This window comes from Phaenicophaeus curvirostris, chromosome 2 (genome assembly GCF_032191515.1).
Source record: "Phaenicophaeus curvirostris isolate KB17595 chromosome 2, BPBGC_Pcur_1.0, whole genome shotgun sequence".
Taxonomy (NCBI): domain Eukaryota; kingdom Metazoa; phylum Chordata; class Aves; order Cuculiformes; family Cuculidae; genus Phaenicophaeus; species Phaenicophaeus curvirostris.
The window spans coordinates 79,447,484-79,463,123 of record NC_091393.1 but is presented as its reverse complement, the minus strand read 5'-3'; the positions used below and the strand labels follow the sequence as shown (position 1 = coordinate 79,463,123).

At 43.7% G+C, this 15,640-nt stretch overlaps 1 protein-coding gene across 3 annotated transcripts in view; it reads left to right on the top strand.

Annotated features, from left to right (window-relative positions):
- Nucleotides 1-14,860, top strand: part of TTC7A (tetratricopeptide repeat domain 7A) — a 178,223-nt gene extending 163,363 nt beyond the window's left edge. For 2 of the 3 annotated variants that reach the window (XM_069852628.1, XM_069852630.1), the window contains exon 20: nt 9,195-14,858. In XM_069852628.1, the coding sequence (XP_069708729.1) occupies nt 9,195-9,416 (222 nt within the window). In that variant the 3' untranslated portion in view covers nt 9,417-14,858. Of the gene's footprint in view, nt 1-9,194 lie in introns of all 3 variants that reach the window. The other variant, XM_069852629.1, reaches the window with a different exon arrangement.
- The last annotated feature ends 780 nt before the right edge of the window (nt 14,861-15,640 follow it).

The following is a 15,640-nucleotide window of genomic DNA, read 5'->3' as shown; positions in this document are numbered from 1 at the left end:
TGGCTCTTCTCTGATCCCTTCTCTAAAGTGTGTGTTAACACCTTACAAAAGAAGAGCCTGATACATTTCTTAAACCCATCAAGTTTCTGGAGTGGTTCAGTGCCTCCGGAGAATAAAACTTGCATCCAAGCGCCTAAAGACTCTGTCCTTGCTCTGATCTCTCCCTGCAGCAGATGCTCTCCACTGAGCTCCAAGCTGATCTTCCAGAAGATTACTAGCTTTAGTTGTGGTTTCCCATCCACAGCCCTGAAGATACCACTGCAGCTCTACTGATCAGCATTGTTCTCATGCTGTGCTTTGATCTGAGATCCAATTAAAACCTAGAAATTGTAGTAGTCAAGTTGCTGCTCTACAGCTGGACTCGTAAACGGTATTTCAGAAGCTGCTCGGGGAAGGGAGAAGGGGTGGAATGACTATCCCCTTTACATTTCAACATTCAAGTGCTGTTTTTTACACAAGGAAGCCAGTTATAATTAGTTTCAATTCTGTGCTATTTAGGTTGCCTGTTATTGCACTAAAGACAGGACAGAGTGATAGACTATAGTAATATAGTATATAAAATAGCATGTAGAACAATAACAGAATAAGTACATAAGAGACAGCTGCACAAACAGTGGGGTGGGAACAAGCAAGACTTCCAGGTTTTCAGCGAGCTGTCCTGAAACACTGTGCTGGCCACAGTCATCAGAAGGAAGCAGAACTCCCTTCTGGCCAAAACAAATGGGAAACATGAAAACATCAGAGCTCTCTGGTGTCACTGGATCTTCCATTTACGCTAATGTTATGTGCAGTATTTATCAAAAGCCTTTAATAATTTATCTTCTCAATGAGTTTCTTCACTCATTCATGTTGAGCTTGTAACAGAATATGCTATCTGTAATTCAGCAAAATCGCTGTGCATGGAGGATCATGATTTATGAGAGGTTATATGTTAAGAGAGGATAAAGAAACATGCTCCTTGTGGGATAAAAGGCATCAAAGCAGAGAAAGGAGTCACTGGCTGGACCACAGCAGTGCGTTCCTGCCCAGCTTTCTCTGTGTTTCCCAGCAGCTCATCTAGCTTAGCGCTCAGCTGCGATATTGCACTGAGGCTCCAGCTGTAGTTGTGTGTGGGATGTCATCAATAACATGCTATCCTAGAGACTGCCAGTAGTGGAAAACTAAGCAAATTAAGATATTTTAAATACCTCAGCTCTCCTTTCAGAAGACATCTGCTATAATCCACGTCGGCATGCTGTGTGCCTCTGTCAGCCGTGTCTTTGCTGCACTACACCATTCCTCAGAGACATACTAAATGCAGCGCCTGCTCTGGTGATGATTTCTCTGGGACTAAGGTTCATAGAGACCCTTGGCAGAGCTGAAGCTGTTATCTGGGAGAAGCTGTTCATGACTCATACATTCAGACAAGATTTACTCTGTAGTAAGAGGGGAAGATAACATGCATGCGAAATGTGCACATCAGCCCCTCCTTTCTTGCCGAGCAGTGCGTTAAAACTTGGGGAAGGATCCAGGATTGGTACTGGAAGAAACCTAAGCAGACAAATTCTCTGCTGATCAGCCGCAGCACACTGTGGGTGCTCAGGTTAATTGGACATCCAGGTCTTAAGCCTAGACGTTTCCCAGCTATATGCAGCAATAGCTTGCTAAATGCAACAGAACATAGGCACCCACTTACTAGTGAAATAGAGGCAGAGAGCTGTTTTCCCCCTGGGGATAACAGGGAAGCTTAACTGCTGCCCTAACTTCTTAAAAAACATTTACTAGAAGTTAGCATGCACTCCCTGACCACAAGAGAGGCAAGTCCTCAACCTTCCGCAGTCTGACAGCACTTAAACTCATGACTTCTGCCTCCCAAAGCTTGTTGCTTGACCCTTTCCCTGCTCTCTGAATTGTTCTTGAGTAATTATGGATTATTCAATGTGAAATGCATTAGGAGCTGGTGAAGCCCAGCAATTCCTAGTCAAGTGCTTTAGCCAGCATGTTACCTGCCAGTCTTCAGCATCCTGCATATATATATTGCTTGCGTTTTCTCTCATTGCTGATCAGTCTCAATTTTGCACGTATTTTGAACTACTTTGATATATCTAGGCTAAATCTCATTAATTTCAACTAGAATTTGCGCCAGAGAAGCAAGTACAGTGCATAAAGGAATGGGACTTAAAATTATAAATTATGCGTTCTAAATTACTATTTATTATTAGTTTGGGACCTTCTCAGTGCATGTTTTTGCAGACAACACCATGAGCTTGAGTCCTCGTTGAAGCTGCTGTGCACTCTGCTGCAACATTACTATGACAACTGCAGGACTGGGAGAAATCTTGCCTTGCTTAGGAAAAGAGATTATGAAACAAGTACTGCATTTAGTTAGTCTCAAACACGTAGTCAAGGCATCCTGTTGGTTTTCCTTGCTTTCTCCTTCATCTCCATGTAGGTTATAACAAAGAAAGAACTATCTAGAGAAGATTCAGCATGCAGCAAACAATTTTTCTTTGAATGAAGCTTAAGTGATGACAATCCAACAAGGCTGAAAAACTCTTCATTCTAGTAGGCTTGTATAAGCCTCCCAATGAAAAGATCACAGCCTCCTGGTTTGAAATGCTGCCTTAGGGTTTGCTTTTTATGTCAATAAATGTTTTATCACATTTAAGCTTCAAACACGGTACAAACATCCCTGCTAACATGTGATGAACTCCAAATGGAGACAGCAAGCCTGGGCAGAGGGCAGTGTGCAGCACTGCACAGTGCTTCCCTTCTGCAGGGGGGCTTGCCTTGGCGTCACAGGACGACCTGGATGAGATGCTGCCTTTACAATTATACACTGCCTTGAAAAGCACATTGGCAAGCTAAGGAAAGGGGGTGTTTCTCTGTACGGATCTTCACCACTTTTGATCTTTTCTTTCTTTGTCTTTTCCTTCTCTGCCTGCTGAAGCTGGCTCATTATGGTTGGTAAAGCATTTCTGTGTGCCCAGGTTTGTGATGGGCTCTGCCTTCATGCTCAGCTAGTCTTGTCTCTTGGAATACCTCTTTGCAGTCTCTTTTCTTCTGTTACCTCACACTCATCTGTAGCACACAGAGCTGCTGCAGTGAGGTTTAAGCAGCAGTCTGCTGCTAGGCTGCCTTTGGCGACTGCAGTACCAGAGCTGGAATCTCTAGGTTTGAACCTACTGAGTTGAAACCCACAGGCAGTGCACAAGTGCTACAAATCGTGATGCAGACTCTTGTTTTTGCCTTTCCCAGCATTTGCCTGTCCCAGCACCCCTGGTGCTGTTCTTTTATTTTTCTTTTCCACATGCTGTGTTTTGCAGTGTCCCTGCCTGCTTTCTTTCTCTTTCCCTTTTCTTCCCCTCCTCTGCTTTATCAAATGCAGCATTTTAGCGTCACTAACTGACACGGGATGCAGCAGCTTTGGTGGAGGAGGTGGAGAGGGGGAAGGAAGAGAAGGAAAAGCTGCTTTCGACAAAAGAGGCAGAAGAAACACTTTCATGAAAGACAAGCTTTCCTCCAGGAGTGGATTCCAGTCACCCTTCATTAGGGCAGCAAATTAAGATACAGTCTCTAGTTCAGTCTTCAGCATGCGCAGCCTGATGGCTCCATGTATTCCTACAGTGTATTTTCAGAGAACAAAGCTCAGATGTATGGTTCGGGTTTGCCACAACCTGGACTGAATCAGCAAAATGGATGATTAGCTACCCCGCACACTCCCAGCTGCTGTGTGACAGCACAACAACAACAAAAAAAAAAAAAGTGACAGCACAACAAAACCTCACTTCACTGCTCACAGATTAAAAAAAAGAAAATCCTGGCTCCTCAGAAACGCAGAGATCATGAATGTGGGGGGAAAGAATCACAAAGCAATTGGGCAGTCACGTATCTGTCTTTATTCTAGGACACCTAGGATTTCTGGGGTTAATCTTTGCCATTTTCCAAAAGGATTCTCTGATATTTCATGGTTTATGCAACAGATTTTGCTTGCAACTAATTCTGATCGCTAAATAATTACAGAAGCGTATGTTGCCCTGTAGCAGTGCGGATTTTTCTGTTACATGAGACCATTATCACCAAGTGCCAAATGCATCTTGAAAGACTTTCTGTAGGGTTCTGCTGAATAAGCAGTGTTGAATGAGCACTTTCCTGCAGCATGACCTGATCTTGCCAGCTGCTGATTACCCTCCTACTAACCATTAGTGACATGTCCGTATTGCAGATTGGAGTATTTAATTAATAGCAGCCCAAGAGCAAAGTCTTAAAGTCTGATTTATTCTGGAAATTTCTTAAGGTATTTTTATATATTAGGCAATAATGGGTGAAAGTGAGACAACTTCATTTTGGAATCTGAGTCTCATGCAAAGAAGGAGAGAGCTTGTGTTTAAAGTAATTATTAAAATAAATTTGCAAAGGATAGAGTCTAGTCCACGTCCACAGATTCTCCAAGAATGAAATGACCATGCAAACAAAACAAAAAGCAATCTTCCAGGAATGAAATAAAATGTTTTTCTGGAGACCTCTTCCCAATGCAAGCCCCAAAGGAAAGAACTAGTAAAACTGCCATCTTAGTGGAAGGAGACAAGGATGCCAAGACTCAGGATAACTCCCTGCTGCTCATCAGGTGTTTGAACTAAACATTTGCAAAGGAAGTTTTGACTTTCATTACTAAAAATAAACTCCAGCTTGTACATGAGGCTTATTTTCTAGTCTTCCATAATGTCTTTTCTGCACAATTTTCTGGGAGTTTTATGAGCTAACAGCATTTAAGGAGGTTTTGTGAAGCTCTAAGGCAGTAAGGGCACAGATCACTAATGTCATTACCTCACTTTCTTTATTAATGGAAATTGAAAACAGGACACTTTTTTGCTCACCTAACTTAAATAGAAATATGGCTCTCTTAAACCAAAAATAACCTCACTCAAGTATCAATTACTAAGTATCACATCACTGGAGGCCAGGGAGTCTGACCCACTGTCACTATAGAAGTGGTTTAGGTTTTGTTTGTTTTGCATGTGAGCAATGTTAAAAATGCCTTTGAAAAAGCTTCTCAAATATACCTCCCTGTTCCTTGAAATTAAAACCAATAAATTCAGGAGTCCTGCTGCCAGCGTTAGGCACCCTAAATCAACAAACCAAATTTTCTGTCTCCCCTCTGCTTTCGTGCACTGCCAGACTGTACCAGCTTTGCTGTGCTGCAACCTTTCACCTCAAATGAATTTCTTCCAGTGCTTTCAGTGCTGCCTTTTACAGTCTGGCTTGAAAACACAACCCTTACTACTCTGCCTCTGTTTGCAAGATATGAAGTATGTCTTCAGACCTAAAGAAGAAAATTAATTTAATCTGCATAAGTTACCCTCAGACCTCCTCGAGTGACTGAGTTAGCATCCAAGTGCTAGACAGCTATATTAATGCAAAGAGCACGTGAAATGCCTACGTGTGGCTAACACGGGCCTGGTGCGAGCTCTAGCGATGTGCTGTCCATAGGATCTCAAAAGCAAAGTGATTCTCACACACTTCTTAGTTCGGTTTTGGGGTTTTTACTGCTTATAATGTGCTTGTGTTTATAAAGAAGCCTGCCCATGTTGCTCTGTAGTGCCTGACTTGGTACCAGCAACAGTGACAGAGAAGACCATACTTAGAGGTACTCCCCACCTTTTGGAGGAAAATAACTGGGTAAAATCAGAATTGCCAGTGCTAGCCAGGAGGTGGCAGGGGAGCAAGGCCATCTTGTACACCACTTTCTACTTGAATTTGGCAAAAACACTAATGCAAACCAAGGAAAGACAATGAAACCCAGCCTCACCCTCCATCTTCAGGAATAAGAGGATGAAACCCTTAATAACATTCCTGCTTGTATTTATACTAATTGCTCATCTTCCTGAGATCTGACTTTATGAAATTATGCATGCACACCAAGCAGATGAGTTTCCATAGAAACTCAGGAACTGAACTTTCATTAGAAAAATCTTTTTTTAAAAAAAAACCTTCCAGATAAAAATGCAAATTGCCTGTCAGTGGGTGGCTTTCTGAATTTATTCATGATTTTTTTCTTTTGCACTGTAGGCAGATTCCAGCTGGACCTACATAGCAAAAACATGCAGGCATTGTTTATTGCAAGCCAGACTCCATGGGGAAATAAGAAATTCAGTAGAAAGGAGAAGCTCTCAATTGCAAATACCTCAGGGAAACAAAAAACTGAAGTGCTCAGTGCTGCATCTTTGTGAGGCTTAGGGATTGTGCAGACTCCAACTCTCACACAATGCTTGTTGTTTTCAAGGAGCAGGGTGGGGAAAGAGGAAACCCAAAGCAAGAAACTCTCCCGTACACAGAATTAATGACGTTCAACCTATCCTTTAAACATCCAGCAGCATATGTCTGCAGGTTTAGTTAAGCCTCATAGGAACAGCTCGTAGTGTCTGTCGCAGCTCACTGTGGGTGAAGGAGTAGGTCTCACTGCCAGGGTTTGGGAACTCTGGCAGGACCTTAGTTGGAGAGCGCACCATGTCCTCCACTTGAATTGAGGCTGGAAGCCCAGCATCTTTTGCTCACATGACGTGGAAATCCAGGCGTGTGGGCAAGAAGGGGCCATGAGGCAGTTCTTCGTCAGAAGAGGGGGTAAGTAGGACAGTGGAAATGACTGGGAAGGTCCATGGACATGGACAGTGTTTGATATGAACAGTTACATATGTAAGCAAAGAGAGGCAGGGTATTGTTACCTGCTTTAGCAAATGTTTTGCCCCAAAACTAGTTCTCACTCATGCAGTGTGTTGCAGCGTTAACAGGCTTTTCCCCTGGCTTTCAGGACCCTCAGTTCACCCTTTCTGAGGGTTCACAGATGTTTGTTTGGCTAAACTGGCATGCTTGAAAGCACTGAATACTGACAAGCAAATGTTCACATGTGCTGCGCTCACAGGTGGACATCAGCTTCAGCATCTTCTCCAGGTGAACACATAGCCTGGGGTTTGCATACAGCCTCCTCCCAGTGCTGCAAAACAGCTGCAGGGACCTCAAGCAGAGGCAAAATAAATGCCGCAGCTCCACACTGGGGAGCTGTAGGGAGGGAAGCCATGGCAGTGTCTGTTCCTTGACCAGCAAGGGTATTGGGGCAGACAAGAGCTGTGCTGCACGAGCAGTTTACGATGAGGTGGATTTCACTGCAGCATTGTTGAGAGGCATGAGATGTCAGCCTGGGAGGGAATTCCTCTCCTTGTTGGAGAAGGATGACAGGCAGCAGCTGCACAGGCTTGCCGGCCCCTGTGCCTCCCAGGCCAGCAGCCCTCTGGGAGCACTGAGAGGCTGGATGCTGCTTAGTGTGGGAGTGAGGACAGTGATGGGTCCCCGGCCACCAGAGAGCACAATTGGCTCTGCTGGGTCAGTGCAACAGGAAGAGCTTTTAGGAAGAGTGGGTTTGTGGTTGAGGACGAACTTGAGCTGAGATAGTTGCTGTCTATTCTTGGCGCAGCAGCAGATTTCCTATGGCCACACTACTTGCCCTTTCTGTGCCTCATTATCCCTGTCAAGCGAGTGACTCAAATTATAATTGCACAAATTCCTTCCAGTCTGTCATTACATGCCTGCGGTCATCTCCGGGCAGCTACCACCAGAGGAAACAGACTTTCCCATCAGGATACCTCTGTGCCACCTCTGCCTGCTCGCAAGAGGACTGTAAGATTAGACCCTGTTGCCTCGCCATTTTCCAACAGACAAACCTAAAGAAAAAAGATCCGCACATCTTTAGATGATCAGATTTGATACCAAGTTGATGATTCAGGCCAAGGTTATGGGTAAGAAAGAGGCAGTGAAACTGTTCACAGTACCGCTGATACTTGGTTAAATGTGTGTTTCTTAGTTTAAACCTGAGGCAAAGTAGTGTGCTTCTGTAGGTATTAGCACTGTCGCTGGCTGCTGGGTGTTAGTCACGTTGATGCACCCTGTGTCTGATGGCACTTTTGGAAAAGCAAACAATACAAAGGAAGGATCTTACTACTTCCAAAAGCATCGCTACTGTTCCATCACAAATTTAGTTTGGTTCTAGTTGTGAGAGATTTGAGATTTCTTGTGTCTTTTCCTATCAACTAAAGGCAATTAGTTACATTAAAGATGAAGCTAATGCTTTCATTTTTATATATATATGCATCCACACACTAACGTAGTCCCACGAGAAGTGTGAAGTCAGGCTGTCATCTCATTTCCCAACATTTCGGTGGGCGAGTGCAGGCAGAGGCCATGCAAAGCCTGGCAGGTGACATGAAAAGTGTTGGCAGCTTCTACAGGCCACACCTGGATGAAACTGATGGGAGGTTCACCCTCGTGTCTGCCCCTTCAGGAGGAAGCAGAAAAAGGCCACTAATGCATTGTGGCCTGCAAAGCCTCTATGATAATCCTGGCATGGTTGGCTGCTGTATTATTTAAAGGGAGCCTGGCTCATTAGATGCTTTGTGGGTTCAGACAAATCCATGTGAGCCCTATAGGAAAACATGTTCTTCCTACCACTTCTTTCATCCTCCCCCTCCTGTTCCTTCCAGATGGTTACACCCACTTGTGTCTTTTCTTACCCTAAGGACAGCTTTTTAAACAAGGTTCCTCATCCTTCTCCTCTCCCACACTGCTTTAGGATCTACATTAGAGTGCAGATAGCAGGGGGACATAAGGTTCTATACTGTTCCATACAGCCTGCTCCTAGAAGGCTGGAAGAGAGCCATGTCCCTACAGCACCATTTGTTAAGAGGAAAGGTCTTTCTTTATGGTCAAGGTAGAGGAGTTGAGAGACTTTACCTCAGCCTCAGCTGGATGTTCCAGATGGGCAAGAGTTAATTTATATACTCCATGTAATTGAAACTGTGTATTTTCCTGGGGATTAGAAGCCAGCGTAACCTACTCAAGGAGAGAGGAATGCTTTAAAGGCCTGTTCCCTTTCTGTATATTGCACCAGTATATGGACTCCTTGTAACACACAGCAGGAGCACTTGGGTCAGTCTGCTCAAAAAATTTATTTTCACAGTTGTTTTTTTGAATTACACATCACAATCAAAAAAAAGCACAGTTTAACAGCTGATTAATACTCTTCTCCAGAAACAGGTGGAGATCTCCCCCATAGGATCCCTGTGTGTGGTGTTATACATATGCCCAGATTTCTGGGAGCTCAGGGCACTCCTTTTCTTGCTCTTTGTTATGTTGTTGTTAACTGCTCATCACTTGTTTGTTGACAGGGCTTGTTGCTGAGCAGACTTGGGCGGAGGGATCTGGCCGAGAAGGTCCTCAGAGATGCCATCCGGATCCAGAGTACCAGTCACAGGGCCTGGAACAGCCTTGGAGAGGTCTTGCAAGCTCAGGGGAGAAACGAAGCAGCCATTGAATGCTTCCTCACCGCTTTGGACCTCGAATCCAGCAGTCCTGTCATCCCATTCACTGTCATACCCAGGGAGCTTTGAAGCTTTACACTGCAGCTAAGCACCTTGATTCCATGGACAGACACCAAAACCAAACGAATAAAGGGAAAGCCCAACAGAAAAGTGCCATTGAGACCTGGAACTGGGCAAAATAGTTCCAGGAGGGGGCTCAGGCCTACATGCTTAGCTGAAACAAGCCTAACTATAGAAGAATTTGCAACAGATGGAAAAAGAGAATGCCTTTTTCTTCACAGGTGCCTGGCTCACCTCCTGTTCAAGTCCATAGCAAGGCTTATTTCAAAGTGTTGGTTCAAGGTGACTCTCTGTAGAATAGATCTCAGGCAAGGGTACAGGTGTTCTGGGCACTTGCACCTTTCAATTTTCATTTAAGATAAAAAGCCCGAGCCCTGAATGAAAGCCCAGACCTGCTCTAAACAGGAGTATACGCACCAACTAACTTGACCAAGTTGTGCTTAAAGATGCGGCTGCCTCCACACAGATCTGGCAGGATAGGAATGACAATTAAACCATATAGGCGTGCAGTGTATGCCACTTAGAAAATTATTTTGGCTATTTTGATAATCCTTTTTCCTGCCTTGCTCTTATATACTGCATATGCTTATTAAATTCAGTGTGGCATTTCCTAGACCAATTTAAATTAAAATTATCTTTTTTTAAAATAAAAGCTGCTATTACAGTATGATTCACAAAAGCAGAAAGACCAAAGACCAAACCATTTCACACTTGAGCTAGTATTAAAAACATATATGTCTCTCCAATTACATGTTTATCTAAAGGCCTTATATGAAGTATTTAATCATAAACTCTGAACTTCATTTTATTAGTCACCTATTGCATCACTTTTATTGAGGAATATAGTGATTACCAGTATATAGTGACTGAACTCTGTGCTTTACTGCATTACCATTCCTGGCACAAAACTTTTTCATGTCTATCTTTTCATGATATAAAGGATGGCAGCAGTCTTTTAAGGGAAAGTGTGCTGAAGGCAGTATGTGTATATATGAATTACTTCTTTCTTAGAGCCAAATGGTTAGATTGTCTGTAGAAATTTCACATTAGAGGTACAGAGCTGAGTCTTCAGCAAAGTGGGATCACTGTGTATTGTATCAGATGTAAGAGTGATCTCCAGAGCCATCTGAATAGCTCCTAATCCATGCAGCCTCCCCACAGCTGGCACAGCCGGGACGGAGGATGCAGTTGGCACACCCCCTGCTAAGCTGCTCTTTAGCTGTTCTTGACCTTCGCAGGGCCTCCACTGCCAGGCAGAGCTGTATCATGCTCTCACACAACACGCAAGTGCCAGCCCTGTCCAGACCAGTCCAAAGATAAAGATGGTGCAGAAATGAGCTGCAGGCATTTTTCTACACAAAATGTTGGAGCTCTGCTCCTGTTTCTGTCCAAAGAAGATTGATGGCTATTTCATACATAGTTTTGCACTGAAACACACTTTGTACTATGGTTCAGCCCAGTACTGTGGTCCACAACTCGTTCATTCTGAAAGTAATAATATGCTCAGGCAATAAATGAGTAGGGGTTATTTCTTAGAGAGCTGGAGGCTCTGGCAGCAGGCTTGAAGTCAGCATTGTTTACAATTATTTGGAAATCTGCAGGTTAATTGAGAAGTGGTCCCCTTGCGCTTCTCTCAGACCACACCATTGAAGAGCTTCTGCCCCAGGCAGCTTCAGCTCCTGACTCCCCTCAGAAGTGCACTGACTCAGGTTTCTCTCAGCAGCCTGTTGCACTCCCAGGCCAATATATATATATATTTTTTCCATTACATCTTGCTGGTGCAATATTCCAGCTTATTCATCTGTTCACTGAGAGGTCTGGAGTGAAAGCAGCCCAGCCTGGAAGGTGCTCAGCCCATGAGGTCTCTGCCTTTCCAGTGCCACATGGGCACCAAATAGAGCTTTTGAGGCCAGAGGCAGGTTTCCAAAGAGACAGTGTTACCCAGCCGCATTTGCCATTTGCAATAGCAGCAGCAGCAGAGGAAGGAGTAGGTGTAAAGTACCAGAATTAAATTAGTTTCATGAAGACAGAAGGACTCAGCAGAGACTCATTTTGCTGTGAGGGATGCTATGAAATTGGCCAGCTCTGCACTGCAGGTGGCAAAGGGGCGTGGGGAGGAGGAGAGATGTTGTTGTTGACATAATATGTAACTTGTTACCCAGGTGTTTTAAACCCAGTTCCACAGTCAGATGCAATCTGACAATAGACTTAAGTATCTATATGTAAATTGAAATTATATTCCAATGTTTGTTTTGCTCCCCGGTTCCCAGAGCGGGAGCAAGCCTTCTGTGTAAGACACAAAAAAAGAGTCATTGTGGTCTGACATCACCACATTCACCCGAAATGTGTATCTGTAAGGCACTGCCATAGCAACTTCTGTGTACCAGACAACTGTTTCAGTACAAGCTACGCATCCACCTCTGCAACTGAGGACCTGCTTTAAGAGGTCTGTAGCTGGTCTGTGACCTGGCAGGAGCGCGCCTGTTTCCCAGCAGCAGCTGAGAAGCAAACACTCACAGACCCATTTACTCCTGCATGTGTAGCTTGTAAACAGGCACTAGCATATTTGTTACCATCGGGCGAAGTTCATCTCAGCGATAATCAGACTTGGAATAGCAGTCATCTTCCTAGGAGAGGTGCAAACGTGCAGGAGTGCTTTGAGCGCTTCGACCAATGAGATGTTGCCAGGGTGGTCCCGTATTTGTCGTGTGCATTAACAAGTGCTACCCTGATTGGAATTGCAGTCCCAGGAGCCTCTGTTCCAAGCGTGTCAAGGAAGATGTTCACGAGTAAATGCCGTCAGCATCAACAGGAATTACACGGGTACGGTACCCTCTACCAGCACAGCACAACACAGCCCCTAAAGCAGTTGCAAAGTACTTTGAATGCATAATGGACTCAATCCTGAGATTTGTTGTGTGCTTCCCAGAAGATACGAAGCACCTCTTGGCTCAAGGAGTGTTTTATTGTCCTGAAGTGCTCTGTACAGTGCTGGAAAGAGGGGGGGTTGTTGTAGACTTGCGAGGTAAACCTTTAGCTACATCTGTTAGTGCTCACCAAAACAGAAGCTTTCCCAAGCTTCCTTGCTACCTCTGATCTTCAGCATGGATTTTGCTCATACTTCCAGGTACAGAAAAACAAAAGACAACTGCTTCAGACAAGTCTATGCATTGTAGTATTTATTTAGTAGCAGTAGTTACTTACATAGCAACATTGATAAACCTAATAGACCTACTTCCCTGAGCTCTGTAATACTTCTTTGTATAGCAGGGAGCCTGGCATGCTTAATGCTCAGGGTTTGAGACCAAGAACGTAAGATTTACATCCTATCCCTCATATGATTATTACAGATGATCGTAAGTAATGGAAGTTTGGGGAACAATAAATGAAATACCAATTCAGTGAGTTTTAGCGCTGTCTTGAGTCCAACAGAGTTTTCTCATTAGTTTAGAAAGAGAAAGAAAAAAGAGGCAGGATCCTGTCTAAAGGATCCAGGTACACCCAGGTTCTTTTCGTTTCACCACAAGGTTATTTTCCTTTATGTTTGCAGTGTACAAACAAAAGAAAAAGAATTAGCTTCTATTTTTATGTTGCATAGTTAAAGGGTAGTATTTATCCTTGCCTTTGACCGGCAAGGAGGTTTGTATATTGTAACAAAAATGACTTTCTCTCCTGGGTAACAGAAGGAGAAGCCCAACAGGCCAGGGAACAACCACCCTTTCCCAGCCTTACCCTGTGTAAACTGTCATTGGCTCCACTGGAGTTATTGGTATTTATGAGCATTTCTTCCAGCTGAGGGTCTGCCCACTGGTGTACTCGTTCTGTACAGGGAGTACAGTGGAGTTGCCATGTCCCTGCGCTGCGTAGGTACCCTCGTCCGTTTCTATTGGTAACAGTTCATGCTACTGATTATCACAATGTTTCAGAAGTGTTAATTATCTTTTCTTGGTAATGACTAATAAATCCAAAAGGAGAACAGTCCTGGAGGGTGTTTATTTTAAAATTCACTGGCTGGGTACCAAATTAAGCACAGCACTGACTGCTGTAGTTTGAATTACAGTTATTTTATCCAAAACATGTTCCATTTTTGGAGAGTCTTGGTGAAGGCAGAGTTTGGCTAGTTCATATTCTGTTTTAATGACAGCAGAGTGGGAAACCTTTTTGGTGAAAAGACATCACTGCCATGATCCTTTTTTCAGTAAACCAACAGATTTGATAGTTCGAATTCAGCCTAGGAGAGGAAGGCTTCCCAGAGCAACTGCACTGCAGCGATTATTGCCTCTGATGGAATTGTATTACAGGCATATTTGATAATTATGCAACGTCTCTCTTCTACCCAGCATGTCACATACTTGGCTAAGGCGAGTTGCTTTATGCCCAAAGGGACAATAGCAGTGCCCGTCTAGGTGCTCATCAGCACTGCCCTGGTGCCTGCTCTCATCTGTGAGGTGGCCACTGCCACCAGCTGCACAGTCTTCGTCACCAGCACCCCCTCACTCCTGCTGGTTCCCTAATCCTGGCTGCAGGCAATGGTCTACCTGCTGTTAAGTTGTTCTTTGGTGCTGCAGGATGTTGGTAGGTGTTCAGATAAAGAGCTATTTTCTTAGAAATGAGAAGTAGAACCATCTATCAGTTTGGTGATGTGGCAGGAGGGGAGGTAGCCACTGACACAGCAGCTGCCAAGATAGTTCCTCTGACTTTGCCTTTAATGAACTGGCTCACACCTTTGGCTCCAGCAAACCAAGGCAGTTTTCTGAGTAACTGGATACTAAAGCTCGTTACCCCACAGAAACACATGCCAGTCTGTAGCTAAAACCACTGATAACAATGCGACAGGACATGGTTGTGGAGCAGCCCATCATGGTGCAATTACGAACTTCCCTGGCCCAGTGCTTGGCGAGGTACTCTGCTTTGGCTTGTTTCCTACCCACCACTTGAATACTGTTAATGCAGTCATTGAAATTGTGTTTCTGTGTAGTTTCACATTTTTGTTGTTACAAGATATTTTCACCAGATGAATAAAATCTACCCTGTGGAAAATAAAAAATGTTCCTCTTATTTCCTGACAGTTTTTGGACTTTCGATATATTCATGCCACGGATATTTCAAGCATTATGAAATGACCATTTGTTATATCAACTGGAACCCAGTGTGCCTAGCAAGTTACCAGTTGCAAAGGGTATTTTGGCCTACACCCTGTATATCGTGGGAAAAACAAGAGTGAGCATGCAAGTGGCCTGCTTTCAGAAAGGAACAGAGCCAGGAAAAAGGAATAATGTAGCTTCAGATGTTTGGATTTATGGGGACTTAAGAGAGCATCATGCTTTTCTTGTGCTTCTTCCAGTAAAAATAAACAAAAGTAGTGTGAGAAACTCTTAACATCCAGATAATATGCAAATACTATGCCATCAAATTTAGGGACTCACCTTATTTTGGCCACAATGCCATTAATCATCTTTTTGCTGCAGTTACTTCTGTGTTTCTTTGAAAATAAAATGTCTCCATTCAAGAGGTTCCAGAGCATTCTTCACATTTACACGTTTTGGGCAAGCTTCAAGAGGGCCTTCATACAAAGCCAGCCCCTTAGTATCATACTCAGATTAAGGATAGGGATTTTTGAGGAGCATTTCTTCGTAAGTAGGGCTGCTTTGGTTTACAAATGTGTTCAGCATCACTCAAGCAAAACAAGGTTCTTCTGCGGCAATAACTGAATTACATCCTTCAGCTGTTAGTGCAAAGTCTTCAAAACTGGAAACTGAAGTGAACAAAATACTAGCTCTGACTGTCCCTCTCCCCCCTTCCCACAATACAGAAAGGAAGTGAAATCATGTGGGGTTTCTGCAGGGCAGAGGGAGGGAAAAGGCTGCAGGAGCCCAGCTGTAGGCATGAAACTGAACCCCAGTGAAAACTGAAGAATATCATTGTTTGATCTTGTCTAAGGGAGATAACTCTACTTTGCTTCCATCCTATAGCCAGTACGTTACCTTTTCTCCTTTCTGCATCACACAGGTGTTTATTAATCCCCTTCTGCTTAAATGGGAAGAAAGGAGCATTTTTGCCCCTCATTTTGCTGGGAATAGCTCCAAATGGTTGAGGTACTCTCTGCCCTTAACTCCGAATCTCTTGTCTTACGGAGAACCAAGTTATATTTCAGTGGTTATTTTGACATGATACTCTTGAAAGGTCATTAAGAAAAATTTAATAATTTTTATTAATTGAATACATATTTTATA